This window comes from Lycium barbarum, chromosome 1 (assembly GCF_019175385.1).
Source record: "Lycium barbarum isolate Lr01 chromosome 1, ASM1917538v2, whole genome shotgun sequence".
Lineage (NCBI taxonomy): Eukaryota > Viridiplantae > Streptophyta > Magnoliopsida > Solanales > Solanaceae > Lycium > Lycium barbarum.
Window position 1 is genome coordinate 141,159,259 of NC_083337.1, and position 20,338 is coordinate 141,179,596.

The 20,338-nt window shown below is 37.5% G+C and overlaps 1 protein-coding gene and 1 non-coding gene across 2 annotated transcripts; one reads left to right on the forward strand and one right to left on the reverse strand.

Moving 5' to 3' along the window:
- Positions 1 to 122: 122 nt before the first annotated feature.
- On the reverse strand, positions 123 to 194 carry TRNAC-GCA (transfer RNA cysteine (anticodon GCA)). Its single transcript has one exon. It is a non-coding gene; the product is annotated as a tRNA-Cys (tRNA).
- A 459-nt stretch (positions 195 to 653) lies between these two features.
- Positions 654 to 2,490, forward strand: LOC132609523 (uncharacterized). The gene is made up of 2 exons (XM_060323593.1): positions 654 to 910; positions 1,777 to 2,490. The coding sequence occupies exons 1-2, from the start codon at positions 730 to 732 to the stop codon at positions 2,292 to 2,294; spliced, it is 699 nt and encodes a 232-aa protein (XP_060179576.1). The 5' UTR covers positions 654 to 729; the 3' UTR covers positions 2,295 to 2,490.
- Positions 2,491 to 20,338: the final 17,848 nt, after the last annotated feature.

Sequence of the window (20,338 nt, forward strand, 5' to 3'; positions counted from 1 at the left end):
AATACTTCATATTGTAAACAATTTTATACACCTCGTTTTAAATAACATTATGTACGTGTGAGTTGCTCTGTGATGGTAGCTAAAGTATTTGCGTGAGCTCAAAAAGAAAAAATGGTAGCTAAAGGGCCCAACCGGGTTCGAACCGGTGACCTCTTGATCTGCAGTCAAATGCTCTACCACTGAGCTATGGACCCTTGTTGTCTCGGTTCAATAGCGATATTAATGAAGAAATGAAACAAAACGTACATAAATATGTTATTTTAAAAATAGGATTATGTTTTAGAACTTTTGCAGAATTAGTAGAACTGGAAAATATTTATTTGAACAAGATGTCAAATTTCTTTTTATCTGATACATAATGAATTAATTTACAAGTTAAATGGTTAAAAGATAGAGCACAAAGTTTCAAATTTCATATATGATGGCTCCACAAATACTAAGGATAAGGTTGCATATGTTATTTTAAAATAGGATTATGTTTTAGAACTTATGCACAATTACTAGAACTAGAAAAGATTTCATTTCAACAAGATGTCAAATTTTCTTTTTATCTGATACATAGTGAATTAATTTATAATTAGTTAAATGGTTAGAAGATAGAGCACAAAATATTCAAATATCATACTATGATGGCTCCACATATACCAAGGATAAGGTTGTGTATGAAGAGAATAGTGCGAAATAAAGTGAGTGAACGAGAGTGCTCATTCTTCATTAGCCATCTTTCAAATGAGTTGCTCCATAGCAATACTAAATTCTGTATCCAGTCCTTATTGTAAATGTTCTCCAAAGAGCTTATTTAAGTGGGATTTAGGGAATGACAAGAGTAATGATGATAAGCCACAAGTCAGATATCATGATCTTGATCTTCCTTTCCCTCCTTCCCTTGTCAGTAAAACATTCTTGAAAGGTAAATCTTTCCTTCTTTCTATTTTACGGATAATTCAGTTACTGAATCCCGAAAAGAAATGAAAAAAAAAAAGATTCAGAGGCGGATTCAGAATTTACAGGTTGTGAATTTTGAATTAGGGGAGTGAATTCTGAATGTATCTAAGTCTATCTATACTTAATTTGGCACGCTCGTATATAATTATTGACAGTGGCGAATGTAGTCTTGGTGTTGCGGCTTCAACCAAACTCAGTAACGTTGACACGAAAATAGATATATAGTGAACACAGGTAGAGCCAGAATTTGAACATTATGTATTCCAAATTTTAGGATAGTGATATCAGGAGTTAGTAACTGCCTTTTGAATTTAATTTTTGTGCATATTTAGTGAATTTCTTATTGCATTACATGGTCTAGACTAAAGCTATTGAGTTCATTCGAACCAATACATAGCCTTCTAGTTCCACCACATCAAGCTAGCATTTCGCATAGATTTTGGATCAGGTTTTGAAAATTTATCTTCAAAAATCTGTTTGGCCATAAATTATGGATCGGATTTTGAAATTCTATCTTCAAAAAAATTTCAAGTTCCAAAAACTAGTCTAGACAAGTTTTTGGGACTTCCACTCACAAAACTTCAAATTTTTTTCAAATAAAATGCATATCCCAACACAGCTTCAAAAACTCAAATTTTCAAGTTTCAAATTTCAACTTCAAAATCTATGGCCATACGGGAAGTTAAAATTTTGATTACACGTCTTTGTCTCAAAAAAAAAAAAAAAAAAACAGTGAGTTGTGCGGAACTCGTGAACAAACTGTTACATCTACCATAGACAACAAAGCATATATGTTCTTTAATTTTTTTCTATTTGGCTGATGATAAATAGGAAGGGAACTGAAATGCTGCTATAAGGCATCAGTGGATGGATATAGTGCAACTGATTTCCACAACAGCTCTGATTTCAAAGGACCATGTGTGATCATTGGCTACACAACAAAGGCCTTTAAGTTTGGAGCATTTAATCCAGAAGGCTACAGAAGTACAGATGATTATTATGACACTTTTGATGCATTTCTCTTTTACTGGGCTGAAGATGATCAACAACCAATAACATTGCCTAAAGTAGGGGGAAGTGGTGCTGCCCTTTTTGATTATGCTAGAGGAGGGCCACAATTTGGTGCTGATGGATTGCTAATTGGACCTCCATTGGCTCCTGTCATGGGTGGATTTGCAGGACCTGATACTAATTCCGGGGTTGGTGATTTAAGACAAGCTAAATCAAGATTGGGACTTTCTTATGCTAAAAGGCCTGATGGTAAAGAGTCATTATTTGGAGATGAGTCTAAGGCTGTTATTGATGAAGTTCTTGTGTTTTGCAGTCCTCAAATTGCTAGCTTGTATTGATTCATGTTGAGCATGAAAGTTTGCTCTTTCTGGCAAAAATGGATGTCATTACCTTAGGGAAGACTAATTAAGTTTCAGTGATCTTGAGGTGACTAAGGAAAACATTTATTACTACACTAGGCCATAAAGTGTAGCACCGTAAATTTCGCATTTGTTTGTATATATATGGGCTGCAATAGATTATCTAACGAGTCAATACTGTTCGTGCCTTTATATATATATCTAGTGCAATATATATATATACTAGATGACCTATGCCCGTACTACGCACGAGCCCAACACTTCGGATTATAGTGTATTTATGTATATGTAGTTGTGTTTAGATAGTGATAATATATATATATATATATATATATATATATATATATATATATATATATATATATATATATATATATATATATATATATATATATATATATATATAGTTTGTGCTCCGTATCTAAAACTTTATTTTATTCGTGTTTGCTACGAAAATTTATTAATACTTTTTAAAAGAGAAGACTTGTTTAAAAGAAAACTATTTTTCTCTCTTTGAGATAAAATAATAGCAATATTTAAGCACCAGTTCATACTTTCAATTTTAAATCGATTAATTTAAAAGTGTAAAATACTTATTATTTTTTATCAAATTTTGATTTGGATAATTCTAATTCAAATTATTAAATTAATTTTACATGTTTAAAATGGAACAAAGTAGAAATTAATTTTCTATTTAAACGAAGAAATGCTATTTTTTAATTTTTGGTAAATATTCTCGGTTTAACTCATTTTACTTGTCATGTTGTCTTTTGCATGGTGTTTTAAGGAAACGTGAATTAGAATTATAATTTGACTAATTTACCTTATTCATTATTTGATCTTCATTTGATATTAATCTCTTTTCACATTTATTAGAGGAAGAATAAAAATAAAAAAGTAATTAAATTGTATCTTATTTTTTAAATATATATATATATATATATATATATATATATATATATATATATATTTTAAGTATATTTACTTTAGTAAACATAACAAATAAATGACATGGCGGAATAGCAAATACAACAATTAAATATTTTGAAGAAAAGTAATAATATGGGGTTCATATTTTTTGCTGTGCAATAATTTCATTTGCTCTCACTAATGGGTTAATATGCATGTAGCAATGAATCCACTATTATTGACTTGATGGGGATACTTTGGGAATTACATGAATATTGTTTGATTTTTTAATATATGGGGTGCACGTTCTTTTTTTCTTTTGACGTTGCCTTTTTTCTTTTTTCTTTTTTAATATGGGGTCCACTTTTTTTTCATGAGTTTGGAGAGGGTGGGATCCACCCTTTTTTTTTAAGAGTGACTGTCGACGAAGCATGGGTAAACCAATGCTTCTATATAGTAGAAAAAATAGAAATATAATAAAGTATTTCTATCTACTTTTTAGAAGAGTTGGCAATATAAAGTATAAAACGTCATTGTTTTGCCCTTAAATAAAAAAGTGGGTGGGACCACAAAGGATTTTTTTACCCTTAAATAAAAAAGTAGGACCGAACACGGACGACGATCTTGCCTCTATAAACCGGCTCTTCTATATAGTAGTAATAGTAAAGTAATACATATAATTTTGATTTGGATAATTCTAATTCAAATTATTATATTAATTTTACATGTTTAAAATAAAACAAAGTAGAAATTTGATTTTCTATTTAAATGAAGAACTTCTATTTTTTAATTTTTAGTAAATATTTTTTGTTTAATTCATTTTACTTGTCATGTTGTTTTTTAAACGGTTTTTTAAGGAAACATCAATTAGAATTATAATTTCACTAATTTACCTTATTAACTATTTGATCTCCATTTAATATTATTTTTTCTTTTATGACATTAATCTCTTTTCACATTTATTAGAGTAAGGAAAAAATGAAAAGTAATTAAATTCTATCTTATTTTAATATATAAGTATTTTAAGTATGTTGCTGTACAATAATTTTATTTGCTCTCACTGATGGGTTGATACGCATGTGGCAATGAATCCATCATTATTGATTTAATTGTTTGATTTTCTAAGAACTTTTTTTTTTTTTTTTTAATATGGGGTTCACTTTTTTTTTTTAATATTGCTTGATTTTGTTAATATGGGGTCCACTTTTTTTTTCCCGTGAGTTTTTTTTTTTTCCCTCCCATTTTAGGAGGATTTATAGTGTTTCCACACTTCCCCTCCAGTGTGACTCGAACCCAAGACCTACCGGTCGTAGGTGGAGGTGCTTAACCACTGAGTCATCCCTCACTTGTCTCCCGTGAGTTTGGATGTGGTGGGATCCACTTTTTTTTTTTTTTTTTTTTTAGTACTGGTTGGTGTTTAATATGGGGCCATGAAGAACTTCTATTTTTTAATTTTTAGTAAAGATTTTTTGTTTAACTCATTTTACTTGTCATGTTGTTTTTTACACGATTTTTTAAGGAAACGTCAATTAGAATTAGAATTTCACTAATTTACCTTATTAATTATTTGATCTCCATTTAATATTATTTTTTCTTTTATGACATTAATCTCTTTTCACATTTATTAGAGTAAGGAAAAAATGAAAAAGTAATTAAATTCTACCTTAAAGTATGTTGTTGTACAATAATTCATTTGTTCCCACTAATGAGTTGATACGCATGAGGCAATGAGTCCATCATTATTGATTTAATTGTTTGATTTTCTAAGCATTTTTTTTAACATTGTTTGTTTTTTTAATATGGGATTCACTTTTTTTTTTATAATATTGCTTGATTTTGTTAATATGGGTCCACTTTTTTTTCCCGTGAGTTTGGATGTGGTGGGTTCCACTTTTTTTTTTCTCTTTTTTTTTAATACTGGTTGGTGTTTAATATGGGGCCCACAATTTTTTTTAACATTGTTTTTTTTTTAATATGAGATTCACTTTTTTTTTTTAATATTGCTTGATTTTGTTAATATGGGGTCCACTTTTTTTTCCCGTGAGTTTGGATGTGGTGGGTTCTATTTTTTTTTTTATTACTGGTTGGTGTTTAATATGGGGCCCACAATTTTTTTTAATATTAGTATATATATGGGGCCCACAATTTTTTTTATTTTAGTTGTTGTTTAATAAATATGGGGCCCACAAATTTTTTTTAATATTAGTTGTTGTTTAATATATATGGGGCCCACAATTTTTTTTTTTAATTTTAGTTGTTGTTTAATATATATGGGGCCCATAATTTTTTTTTTGGGGCCCACAACGGACGACAAAAAGGGATCCCAACCGGCTCTTCTATATAGTTAGAATATATATGTAAAAATAATAATTTTTTGCAACGAAGGTTGTTTAGAACGAACACCCTTGTACTATGAGCTAGCAGATACAGTGAGTAGCTAATTTGGAGAGATTGTACTTTCTTGGCTTGCTAAATTTCCAGTTTGTTACTGATGGGGATGTTTTCTATTCCTGTAATTACTGGTATTGTCACCTTCATGCCATCATTTTTCAATAGGACGAAGTGTTCGGTGTGCGAACAAAGTACCACATTAGTAGCTGAAAAGAAAAATGAACTACTTATAAGGAGCTAGATACTCTTAATGATGTGAGGCCTTTTGGAGAAAACCGTGCGGGCTTGGCCCAAAGAGGACAATATCACATCATGTTAAGAGTATCTTTGGGCCGTTTTAACCCAACAACTGATTGTTGGGTGTGCGAACAAAGTACCACATTGGTAGCTGAAAAGAAAAAAGAGTTACTTAGGAGTTGGATACTCTTAATGATGTGAGACTTTTTGGGGAAAATCGTGCGGGCTTGGCCCAAAACGAACAATATCACATCATGTTAAGAGTATCTTTGGACCGTTTAGCCCAACAATTGGTATCAGAGTCAATGGTTTGGCGGGACGAGTATGAATATGGCGGAGTGTAACACCCCGCATCTTGGAACTAAGTTTAAGCTCATATCATTAGAATTCTAGTGAAAACACTGAAGGTTTGAGCGTTTGCGAAAATGGTTGATAGACTTATTTCGGGCAGTGATAACTCCTTGATCCGTTGCGAATCTGGAAGAACCTCCTTGATGAAAGTTGTATCCCTATTGAATAGCTTTCCAATATATTATGGGGATTAAACGGACATCTGTGCAAAGAGTTATGCCCAGTTGAGTGAAGCCTGTTCGCTGGAAAATTCGTCTGCGTTACGGTGACGTTACGGACCGTAACTCGTGTTACGGGCCGTAACAGTGAGCCGTAACATGGAGAAAATTTCCAGAGACTCACTGGAAATTTCCTCCAAGATACGGTCCCAAGATACGGTCCGTCCTTCGTGTTACGGGCCGTACCTTGTGTTACGGACCGTAACAGTGGACCGTAACACAGGGAAAATTTCCAGAAACTTACTGGAAATTTTCACCAAGGTACGACGCCAAGTTACGGTCCATCCCTTGTGTTACAGCCTTACAGGACCGTAACTTGGGAGTATCTTGGTCCGCAATTAAGTTTCGGGTCACCTGACTTCGGGAGGCCATAACCATATCGTAAGTTGAGAATTTGGGAGAACTCAAAGAACGTAAGTTGTAGATAATTGAAATACCTTTCCAACCATAGGTCGTGGGTTCACAGGTGACATCGGGATAGGGAGATATGGACGTTTTAAGACAGATAGGTCCCAACCCGTTTTCAAGTTGGCTCAACCCATTTTCCCCTTAGTATTTAAGGGAAATGAAAACCCTAGCAGCCTCCATTTCCCTAAAATTTCAGATTTTTAGAGAGAGGAAGTGAGAGAGAGGATAGCTAGAGAGATAAAGTAGAAAATCAACCAAGTTTAAGGCCCCAAATCCCGAAGCTCGTGAAGGACAAAGTGTGGTACAAATTGTTGCCGTCATTTTAAGCTAAAGATCGGACTTGGGGGTGTTGATTTCGTTGTGACTACCCAAAAAGGTAATGTTTATACTCCCTAATCATTTATAGTTGTGAATTGATGAATTCTTGGGAGAATAATAATTGGGTTTGTTGAAGAGAATTATATAAACTATGCTAGAATTGTTGGATTGTTGATTTGGGATGGTTGTATTCATATGGATGATGAAGAATGATGTTAATTACATCTAATTGAGATTGTAGTATTAGCTAGAAGTAAAAGAATGGGGATTTGGTGAAGAAAACACCATTAATGAGGGTTATAGAGCTCCATGCCCACTAAGTGTTTGATAAAATGCTTAGATGAACAAAACATGGATATTGTTGCTAATATAGAATCCCTATGACTTGTATTGCTATAGATTGGAGTTGAAGAACATTGGGATACGCTCAAAAGCGGGAAGTTAAGGTATGTAGAACTTCCATCCACATGTGGGAACCTCTACGTTCTTCCCCATGATCCGTTTCGTAAAATCTATGAAGTTCAAATCCTAGGGCATTAAACCCAACATATTGGTAGCCCGTAATTATGTATGTATGTACATGAATCCCGTATATATGTTCGTTATTGTATTCCTAACCTTCCATTACGGACATTAGGAATCCTAGCTTAATCCATGAATCATGAATTCTTCCTCATGTGTTCTCATTATGTTCATATGAAACTGCATGAGTTATTTTGTAAGTTATAAACATGTTTTCAAGTCAACTACAAATATATGATTATGAACTATTGTATTACTCATAAATCAAGAACATGTTTACAAGCTATTTCATGAAACCATGTTTACAAGTTATTTCGTGAAATCATGATTCCAAGACAAGTACAAGTAAATTCACGAAAGTCATGGGCTTCTTAGCCAAATATATTATGTTCATGTTTTTGGGAGTTGCACAAATTACCGAGAAGGCTCAGATAGCCTGAAACTACGGAGCCACCGTAGGATAAGGATCGCTCCGCCCAGATAGGACGATACCTTAATTTTACACTGAATGGATCCATCAGGTACCTTACTACTTTATACTCAGGCAAGGTATGAGGGCTCTGCTGGTCCGGCGAGGTACCAGACTCCACGTACCCACGTGGTAAATTACTACCTTATACTCTGGTAAGGTATGAGGGCTCTGTTGGTCCGGCGAGGTACCAGACTCCACGTACCCATGTGGTGATATGATATGATATGATATGTCGGTTTATGAAATGCTCTCCCTACTTATCATGTTTTACTCATGTTATGTATACATACATGTACTCATGCTCATGCTCATGTTCATGTCCAAGTTTTCAGTTTCAGTCCTTACCATGTTATTTCATGTCCCATGTTGTTTCTTCCGGGTACTTTACATACCAGTACATTCAATGTGCTGACGTCCCCTTTTTATTTCCCGGGGGCCTGTATTTCACGATGCAGGTACAGATTTACAGGACGACGCTTCTGACCATTAGGATTTGCTCGTACCAGCTTATTGGTGAGCCCCATCTCATTCGGGGTTTAGACATTGTATTTCTTTATTTAGTGTTGCATTTAAAGGTATGCTGGGGGCCTTGTCCCAGTAAATATGTTTTTCAGTTAGACTCATGATAGAGGTTTCATAGACTAGACCAGTCAGTTATGTTATGTCACACATTTGGAGTCGTATAGCCATTTTGGCTCACTCATGTTTAAACAAGTACTTTATTAAGTATTATGAATTATTACGTTTTACAAAGGCTCATCATGCATTCACGTTATATTCCGCTTATGTTATGCATCATGATGATTCAGCAAGTCATGTTGTTCGCTCGGTCACATGTAGTCAGGCACCGAGTGCCGTGTTGCGTCCAGGCCATGGTTCGGGGCGTGACAAAGCTTGGTATCAGAGCCTAGGTTCAAGGATCTTTAGGGAGTCTATGAAACCGTGTCCAGTGGGGTCTCTTTTATATGTGTGAGGGCCCCACACATATAAACAGTTGACCACCAAGACATTCAGGATTGTCTCATTTCTTTCATATTCTAGATCGTGCAGTTAGAGAAATATTTTAGGATGATTTCCTAATTCGTGCGTGTACGTGTTTTCAGAAAATGCCTTACAAAAGAACTTACAAGAAGAAAAACACAGCCACCAGCCAAAGGGCTGTCGCCGGAGTAACTCACGAAGATACTGTTCCGACTCAGGCAACAGCTCCAACCGCCTCTACCGTTACACCTCCTAGTGCTTCAGACAGGGAGGTTAGGAGTGCTATCAACATGCTCACCCAACTGGTAGCAACTCAGGCCCAACGTCAGGAATCTGGGTCAAGTTCAGGAGGTAATGGAGATTCATCTAAGACGAAGGATTTTCTCAGAATGAATCCCCCAGTATTCACGGGGACGAAGAAAGATGAAGACCCTTAGTACTACATTGATGCTCTACAAAAGATCTTCAGGGTTATGACAGTTACCGAAACCGAAGCAGCTACTTTTGGAGCTCATCAGCTACAGAGCATTGCTAACACGTGGTATGAATCTTGGGAATTGTCCCGAGGTGAGAGTGCGCCTGATGCTACATGGGATGAATTTGCTAGCGCATTCCTAGACCACTTTATGCCAGTAGAGCTCAGAGAGGCTAAGGCTGAACAATTCCTGAAGCTCAAACAAGATGGCAGGACAGTTCAGGAATACTATTTGGAGTTCGTTAACCTGGCAAAGCATGCCCCACACATGTTACCCGATATGAGGGCAAGAGTGAGAAGATTCGTTGGAGGTCTTGATTCTCATTTGTATGATGGAGCCAATATTGTTGCACAGAATGGGACAATGACTATTTCCAAGATGGTTGCTTTTGTGCAGGGCAAGGAGACAAGGCTAAAGGAGGAAGAAGCCTTACAAAAAGAGAAGGACAATGAGTTCAACAAGAGAGTCAAGTTTACCGGACAGTTCAGTGGAATCGAAACAGGAAATTCTTTAAGAACAGGTCAGCAGTACCGGCTCCGTCCACAGCAAGTGCCCCACTTTCTAAGTTCCGCAATGATAGGAAGCCGAATTTCAGGCCATCAAGTTCGTACCCTCAAGCTAGTAGGGGTCAGTCAACTTATACTTATCCGATGTGCGGCAAGTGTAATAAGAGACACTTAGGTAATTGTCGTGTGGGTACTGATGCCTGTTTTAGATGTGGTCAGAAGGGCCATTTTCAGAACGACTGTCCATCAGCCAGGCAGGGTACTGGAGGTAATGTGACGCAATCCATAAATTCAGCAGTCCCTCGTAATAATCAGTCCCAACAGGGGAGCAATGCAGCTAGGCCTGGAAACATAAGCGGGGGGCGAAACCGATTTTATGCATTAACAGGCCGTCAGAATACAGAAGCTCGAGCAGATGTTGTTACAGGTACTCTAACAGTTTTCACTTTCGATGTATATGCCCTTATTGACCCAGGATCCACCCTATCTTATGTAACCCCTTTTGTTGCTAAGAAATTTGATATTGAACCTGAAAAATTGTATGAACCCTTTGAGGTGTCCACCCCCGTTGGGGAATCACTCACAGTTAGACATATGTATAGGGGTTGCCCAGTTTTAGTCTATCACCGCAGAACCATAGCTGATTTTAGCGGAATTAGAGATGGTAGACTTCGATGTGATCATGGGTATGGATTGGTTAGCTTCATGTTATGCCACAGTATGTTGTAGAACTAAGGTGGTAAGATTCGAGTTTCCTAATGAGCCAGTCATAGAATGGAAGGGTAATTCAGTAGTACCTAGGGGTAGATTCATCTCTTACTTAAAGGCCAGAAAAATGATTTCCAAGGGTTATATCTACCACCTAGTTCGAGTCAAAGATTCAGATGCTCAGACTCCAACTCTCCAATCTGTTCCAGTTGTAAATGAATTTCCGGAAGTCTTCCCAGAAGATCTTCCAGGAGTTCCTCCTGACAGGGAGATTGAGTTTGGAATTGATTTACTTCCCGATACTCAGCCGATATCTATTCCTCCATACAGAATGGATCCAGCAGAGTTAAAAGAATTAAAAGCCCAGTTGAAAGATCTACTTGATAAGGGGTTTATTAGGCCTAGTGTTTCGCCTTGGGGTGCACCGGTCTTATTTGTCCGAAAGAAGGATGGTTCTTTACGTATGTGTATATATTACCGTCAGCTGAACAAGGTCACCATTAAGAACAGGTACCCTCTTCCTAGAATCGATGACTTGTTTGATCAGCTGCAAGGCGCCCAATGTTATTCCAAGATTGACCTCAGAACAGGCTATCATCAGTTGAAGGTTAAGGAAGTTGATATTCCAAAGACAACTTTCAGAACTCGTTATGGCCATTTTGAATTTCTTGCTATGTCATTTGGGTTGACAAATGCGCCAGCTGCTTTCATGGATCTTATGAATAGGGTCTTCAAACCTTATCTAGATTTATTCGCCATTGTCTTCATTGATGATATTTTGGTGTATTCCCGTAATGAGGCTGATCATGCAGAACATCTCAGAATAGTGTTGCAGACTCTCAAAGATCGCGAACTTTTTGCAAAATTCTCAAAGTGTGAGTTTTGGCTTAAATCAGTGGCATTCTTAGGCTATGTGATCTCGGGTGAAGGTGTTAAAGTTGATTCTCAGAAGATTGACGCCGTAAAGAGTTAGCCCATACCCACCTCAGTTTCTGATATAAGAAGTTTCTTGGGTCTGGCAGGCTATTATCGACGCTTCGTAGAAGGATTTTCTTCTATCTCTGCTCCGTTGACTAAGTTGACTCGGAAGAAAGTTAAGTTCCAATGGTCAGATGCTTGTGAGCGAAGCTTTGAGAAGTTGAAGAAGAGATTGACTTCTGCTCCAGTTTTGACTCTGCTAGAGGGAACTGAAGGATTCGTGGTTTACTGTGATGCTTCGGGAGTTGGTCTCGGATGTGTCTTAATGCAGCATGGTAAGGTTATGGCTTATGCATCCCGTCAGCTCAAGGTTCACGAAAGGAATTATCCGACTCATGACTTAGAGTTGGCAGCTGTAGTTTTTGCACTTAAAATATGGCGACATTATTTGTATGGAGTGCACGTTGATATTTTCACAGATCATAAAAGCCTGCAGTATATCTTCAAGCAAAGGGAGCTAAATCTTAGACAGAGGATATGGCTCGAATTGCTTAAGGATTATGATGTGGATATTCTTTATCATCCGGGAAAAGCGAATGTTGTAGCTGATGCTCTTAGTCGGTATTCCATGGGGAGTTTAGCCCACGTGGACATGGATAAGAGAATTATGACAAAGGAAGTTCACCGTTTGGCCAATCTTGGAGTTCGACTTTTGGAATCCGGGGATGGTGGTGTGGTTGTTCAGAATAGTGCTCTTTCCTATTTAGTCGTTGAAGTCAAGGAGAAACAATTTAGTGATCCCTATCTATTGCAGCTGAAGGAAGGGATTCACAAGCATAAGACAACGACTTTTGAACAAGGGGGAGATGATGGTACCTTGAGGTACCAAGGCAGATTATGTGTCCCAAATGTAGATGAGCTCAGAGAGCGAATCATGTCAGAAGCTCACAATTCCAGGTATTCCATTCACCCAGGTTCCACTAAGATGTATCATGATCTCAAGGAGATTTACTGGTGGAACGATATGAAGAAGAATGTGGCAGATTTTGTAGCTAAGTGCCTGAACTGTCAGCAGGTGAAAGCCGAACACCAGAGGCCTGGTGGCTTGGCCCAGAATATTGATATTCCTTTCTGGAAATGGGAAATGATCAATATGGATTTCGTGTCAGGTTTACCTCGTTCAGCTAAGAGATATGACTCTATTTGGGTGATCGTTGACCGGCTTACTAAGTCAGCACACTTTTTGCCAGTCAAGACCACATATTCAGCAGAAGATTATGCCAAGCTGTATGTTAATGAGATTGTCAGATTGCATGGGACACCAGTGTCTATTATTTCAGATCATGGTGCTCAGTTTACAGCGAACTTCTGGAAATCCTTTCAGAAAGGATTGGGTACCAAGGTGAACCTCAGCACAACTTTTCATCCACAAACAGATGGCCAGGCAGAGCGTACTATTCAGACTCTGGAGGATATGTTGAGAGCATGTGTCTTGGACTTCAAAGGTAATTGGGATGATCACTTACCACTCATTGAGTTTTCTTATAATAACAGTTATCATGCTAGTATTGGGATGGCACCATTTGAAGCTCTGTATGGGCGAAGGTGCAGATCACCAATTGGTTGGTTCGAAGTAGGTGAAGCAGAGTTGTTAGGACCAGATTTGGTTTATCAAGCTATGGAGAAGGTCAAGTTAATACAGAAGCGTTTGAAAACAGCTTAGAGTCGCCAGAAGTCTTATACAGATGTGAGACGAAGGGATTTAGAATTTTCAATAGATGATTGGGTGTTCCTTAAAGTCTCACCCATGAAAAGTGTTATGATATTTGGCAAGAAAGGGAAGCTAAGTCCCAGATATATTGGACCTTAATTTTACGAAAGGTCGGTCTAGTGGCCTATGAACTTGAGTTGCCACAAGACTTGGCTACTGTACATCCCGTGTTTCACGTGTCCATGTTGAGAAAGTGTGTAGGAGACCCATCGTTGGTTGTTCCTATTGATACTATAACAGTTAAGGGTGAGTTGACTTATGAGGAGATCCCTATAGCCATTCTTGATCGTCAAATTCGCAAGTTGAAAACTAAGGAAGTAGCCTCAGTAAAGGTCTTGTGGAGGAGCCAGAAGGTTGAAGAGGCTACATGGGAAGCCGAAGAAGACATGAAATCCAGATATCCTCACTTGTTTGAAGAGCAGGCAGATAGACTTCAAGGTAAATACCTTTAGTATTCATGTCATGTCCCTTATGTATTCATGCCTCACATTTCATGTTCAAGTTCATGTATTCGCTATTCATGTCTCATGTTTAGACACTGATGTTTTCATGAAAATATGTCATGTTAGTTTCCATGCCCCATGTCATGTTATGTCTCATGTTCCACGCTCATGTCATCTATCCAGATAGCCATGTCATGTTAGTTCAGTCTCCATGTTTCATGTCATGTTTGTTGACACCCAATTTTGTCCCTCCTTTATTTAATTTAACCGGGTTTCTAAATTTACTGACAAGTTAAATACTTTATTTTTTTACTATTTTTATTACTACTACTAGTATCACTAATTTTATTTTTTAACATTATGAGTATTACTTTATCACAAATTTTAAATGGTTCGCCATCGTTTAATTTTCGGGTTTGAAACCGTGAAATTAATTACAAGACAACACTTTATAAAATCTTTTTTTTTTACCTATTAATTATTAATTGTCTTCACATAATATATATTATACTAGTTGTCAAATTAGAAGCCCAAAAAATAATATTTTCGGACCAACATTTGAGCCCATTTCACTACCCAATCCCAACCAGCCTATTTTTAATCCATTAATTCGGACCAACTAAAACTACCCGGCCCATCAGTTGGCAGCCCAACTGAAACAGCCCACAAATGAGCAGCCCACCTTATTTTCGGTTAAGACCTAATATTTTGAGCAGCCACACCCCTGTTTTCTCCCTCATTTTCCTCTCTCAAGAAAGATTCACATTTTTTACAATAATGGCAGCTTCTAAGTTATCCATTTTTTCGTGCACTGCTCTTTATTTTTTTTTTAAACAAAAGCCAAGCCTCTTTCTCTCTCCTCACGCTCCTCTCCACTTCCCCTTGTTCCCCACGCCGCTCCTCTCTCTCATACGCTCCTCTTCATCCTCACTCTATAAATAAAAAAGAATGATTCAGTTGAAAGGGGGATTTATTGAGTATTTTGGAGGGACACATACCATCTTCCACACTCGATTTTTCCTTTTCCGGTGAACTTTAGCCGTGACCAACAATTACTCTATTTTCATTTTTTCGTTTTGAAACTTTAGTTACTTTAATCGGTCGTTCGAGTTCGAGCATAGATTCGACGACGTCGACGCCCCGTTCACTGCACCGCAAAAAGGTCGGTAAACCGTCCTTTCTTCTTCCATTCTAGTTTTTTGATACATTTATGATTCTCCGTATACTGTGAATCGTCGTTAGTTTCTTTCCAGCGTCGTTTATTTTTGTACTATGAAAAGAGATATCCGACATGTTTATTCTAAATCTTTGGTGTTTTGAGTATGAGTCTACGTTTGGTGTTTGCTGCTTCATTAGGAGTATTTTGTTAGTTGCTGTCCGTATGGAAATGATTTTATTAGGAGTCATATTTTTTTTTTTTTTTAAGCATTTGACTCTTATAGAGAATGCCTTTATTTGAAGTTGATGTACGAACAAGTGCCAATCAATATACTTAATGTCTTTGATGGAATGTACAGTCCTCTGTTTCACCATAATGTTAAAATATTGAACGTCATATATTAGTTCCCATCTTAATGTATTAATATATTCATTGTTTTGTTAGAAGATTTTAGGATGATTCTTTTAGTTACAGTCCTTTTGGTGGAAGAGTTAGACCAAAGTGGAAAGTCAAGTCTATCAAAAGCCTAAACCTCTTTCATGTTTTTTTTTTCCCTTTACTGTTAAATATGATATACTATTTGGAGTATGCATAACCAGGCTTGTTTTGTTAAATGTTTAGGAATCATGTTTAATAAGGTTTGCCTGGTTACATATTCTTTAGCTGCTATGGTTGTAAATCGTCTTCGTATTTGGCTTTGAGTGTTTTGTTCGAATAGCCCTTATGAGTCTGCCGCTAATCTTTATTTATTTTTTTCTCTTTGCATGTACACTTTGGGAGCGAATGGAGTCACAAATCACGACTCTCTCAAAATAGAGTTTCAAAAAAAAAGGAAACTTGGCATTAATACATTACCCGTGCATGGAGTCGACACATGTCCTTATTCCTTAATCTTATCCTACAACAAGAAAGCGATGAAATTCGCTTGAAGCCCGCCCATGGCGATTCCTTTTAAAATTTTCAACTTTTTCACTCTTTTTTTTATTTTGTTTGAATGTGTGTTGAATGATTTCTTTGGATGCGTGTTTGATATTTTGGATACCTGATATAATGACTTAAGCTTAGCATGCAACTACCCTTTAAATGTAGAATTGAATCAATCGAGTTTGCTAAAAAATTAAGCCCAACTTCAAAACCATCCACATAACATATTTTTTCTTCAAAACATAAAAAAATTTGCATAAATGTTAGTTTATTTTGAGAGATAAAAAAGGAAAACTAAATTAATGGATAACTCTTTCATTTTAGTTCCTTTCCAACGCTTGAAATACATATCTATTTAAAACAACTTTCGCACAATATACATTAAACTAATAGTCTTTCTATGAAATTTTTAAAATTTATTTAATGTTAATCTTACATTAACTCTTTTTAATTTGTGAGTCGGCATAACTCACTTTTTCCCAAATACATATAAACATCACATGTTCCGCATCTTTTAGTTTATTTCAATTAAACTCTTGTATGCAATTACTATTTTCTGTCAATTTTACTTTAAACAACTTTATCAATACTCACAAAAAATCATTTTTTCTTTCGATAATATTACATTTACACCTAGCCTAATTAAATTTTAGTCTGGTCGGTTAACCATTGTTAATGGGTCTTAAAGGATGCCTAATACCTTCCCTTTAGACTAATTGAACCCTTACCTAGAATCTTAAGTTTCGCAGATCTTAACAGAGCTAACTTTAAAAATAACTTTAATAAACTTTAGGTGTCCTAATTCACCGTAAATAATTAGGTGGCGACTCCTTAAACAAAACAAACAAAAACAGGAATTTCCAATATGTCGTACTTATATTTAACCTCTCCGGGTAAAAATGGGGTGTGACAGCTTGGCGACTCCGCTGGGGATTACTTAGGTTCTAACCATAACGGACTTAGTTTAAATAGGCTTTGTGTGCTTATTTGAAATTACTTTATCATTTGTTAATTGTTTTTACATGCTATTAATTGTTTGCTTGATATAAACTGTTTGTTTGATATAAACTGTTTATGTGTTACTGCTTTAATAAAACTGTCATTCCGTTCATATTTCCTTCACTTCTGGAAAACTCACACATATTCACACACTTAAAACGGTTTCGCGGTTCGCGCCCGTTCACTATCAAATTACCTTTTAGTTGGATCGATCTTGTGGATTTAGTCGATCGGCGGTGCAGTCGACGGCCACAGACTTTCCACTCCCAAGTTGTCCGCTTGGGGGAACCTTGTGTCATAGGAAAACAACTCTTAGTCAGCCTAAGATAGAGCTAAACCAACACCCTTTATTAAGAACATACATTTCATGACCTAGGAGGTTTAATACCCTTGGTGTATTAAGCCCATTAGATGACTTTACCCAAACGTCCAAGCGGGTTCACGACCCCAAGAGACACCAATCATACCTTATATGCATGTTTGAAGGATAACTGTGCCTAAATATTGACTATTTGCTCTAATTGATTAAACTTTAGGAAGTAAGGAATGACTAACGTTTCTATGACAGGTATACATTTGCATCGGAGTACAACAAATGACGAAGATCAAGGGCATCACAAATGAAGCTAGAAGTTAGGCATAGAAATTTTATTTACCTTATTTAGATTAGGAAACACTTTATGTTGTATTCAATTGACATGTAATAAATATTACATTATTTTTTACTTTTGAGAAATAGAATCTGTTTAATTAATCAAAGCAACGGGATGACATATTATGGCACATTTTATCCTTTAAACAACGTTAGGCCCACCTCTGGCGCAAAGAGGTCACATGCATATTAGGACGTGCTAGTTGTTTTGATATAATCGTTTACATTTGTTTGACAACTTGTATGACTCTACTTGATAAATTATTCGCTACATGCCTTACTCGACTTTACGTGACCATGACTTTACCTAGATATGTTTATGAGATTAACATCGTTTATACTGTATGTCTATTTTATCTTATTCCCGAACAGAGAGTTGATTCGTGTTGACGCTCGATGGCCGACCATCCTTACATCACGAGGTCAAAGACGTCATCGTTACCTGAACGTAGTTGGGCTGTCCAAGGAAATGAAATTACTATGTCTGATCCGGCCGCATCTGTTCCAACTGGTGTAGAAAACCTCGTGATCGCTAGCGATCCGCCTGAAACTTCCGAACATGGAACTGCTATTCAACGGGATGAACATATCGCCCGTCTGACCCAAGAAATTGAGAATCTACGTGGAGAACTAAATCGGGTTAGGGACTTGACCAATTTATCCATCACACTCCAAAATTCACCTTCTGAACCTAGCAATACTGCACCAGAACCACCTCGTTTCCCATCACTCGAATCCCCAGTTCCTGAGCATTTTCCTCCCCAAAATAATGCACATACTAACAACAACTTGCCTCCGATCACCCCCGCAAATCCACCAAATCCAACATCCGTCTATACTCCCCCACAAAGTCAACCAACCACTTACACTAGCTATACTCCTCCACAAAATCAACCACCCACCTACACTACCTATGCTACTCATAATCCACCACCCGTCAACCCACCAAGTCAATCGCTAGTTCATACTCCCTATGTTCCTTTACCCACCAACACTAATCCACTACCCACGACCACTCCTCTAAACCCACCAAATCAACCACCTATAAACACCAATTATAACACACCACCTCTTGTCCAAAACACCCCCATCGTCCAGACTTATCCAACCCAGCATATGCACGGGGCACACTTTGTCACCCCAAATGCACAATATGTTCCTCCAGTATATGCCACAGAAACACAAACCTTTACCAACCCAGTAACGGTCAGGTTCCAACCCGAGGTAGATCAATACGAAGAAATGGAAAGGGATGCAAAGGCAGGGGCAGATAACATACTGCTAAAAGAAATCCACAGTCTCAAAGAAGCAATGAGGAACCTTCAAGTTGCTAGAGGAACTAAGAATGTAGAATATGAGGATCTCTGTGTCCAACCTGACGTCGATTTACCCGTAGGCTACAAACCGCCAAAATTTGATACATTCAATGGAACAGGCGACCCTCATACACACTTAAGGGCTTATTGTGACAAACTGGTTGGAGTGGGCAGAGACCAGAGCATAAGGATGAAGCTCTTCATAAGAAGCTTATCTGGCGAAGCACTTACTTGGTATACACAACAGGATGTCCGTAAATGGCGTGGTTGGAGTGACATGGCGCAAGACTTTATGGACAGGTTCAGTTTTAACACCGATATCACACCAGATAGAGTTTACATGACTAAGTTAACCAGGAAGTCAACTGAGACGTTCCGCGAATATGCGTTACGTTGGAGGTCAGAAGCAGCCAGGGTTCAACCTCCGATGAATGATAGGGAAATGACTGCTACCTTCATTGAATGCCAGGCTGGCATATTTTACGAGAAAATGATAGGTATGATGGGACAAAAATTCACAGAAGTTGTTCGAATGGGAGAAGCACTGGAAGAAGGAATCAAATCGGGGAAAATTCAGGATCTTATTGCTTTACAAGCAATGAACAAAGCTATACAATCTGGTTCTATCAACGGGATTAAAAAGAAGAAGGAAGATGTCGCTGCAGTCATGAACGCTCAAGGACATGAGCCGAGCCAAGCCATTCCATACTTTAACCACCCACAACAAACTTTCCACCTTACCACTACCCTGAACCCTACCAAGCTCCACTACCTCCTTACCCCGTTTGCAACACCCAAGCAAACTACTACCAACCCCGAGCACCTCCGCATCAAAACCCACGCCCGTATCAACCCAACCAAGCTCCAACTTACCAAAATCGACCACATACTATACCTAGAGCCCGTCCAAACCCTGACACCAAAAACACCCGTAATTACACTCAGATCGCTGAACCCTTGGCTCAATTGTTCGAAAGAATGAAAGCAGCAGGCATAATACAACCGATTGAAGGAAAAATTCCCGAGCCTATCCCAAAATGGTTTGATGGTTCCAAAAGCTGCGCATACCACTCTGGAGTTGTTGGGCACGCCACTGAAGATTGCTATGGGCTTAAAAACAAAATCGAAGCCCTGATTAAGGAAGGAGTAATTCAGCTCGCTGAAGCTAAGCCCAATGTGGTCAACAATCCTTTGCCTGCTCACGGAAATGCCAAGATTTAGAGGAATCCAGTGCGGAAAGAGTCAGATCAACAACTTTGTCGCTCTCGTGGGAACAATCCAATACAACTACTCGCAACACCAAGGCACTGACAATATGGGGCGCCGAACCAGGAAAGACTCTGA

Bases quoted from the DNA above. Each gene is read 5' to 3' on its own strand.
- LOC132609523 (XM_060323593.1), top strand. From the start codon at position 730: ATGAGTTGCTCCATAGCAATACTAAATTCTGTATCCAGTCCTTATTGT. The intron at 911-1,776 runs GTAAATCTTTCC...GATGATAAATAG, and splicing joins CAGTAAAACATTCTTGAAAG to GAAGGGAACTGAAATGCTGC.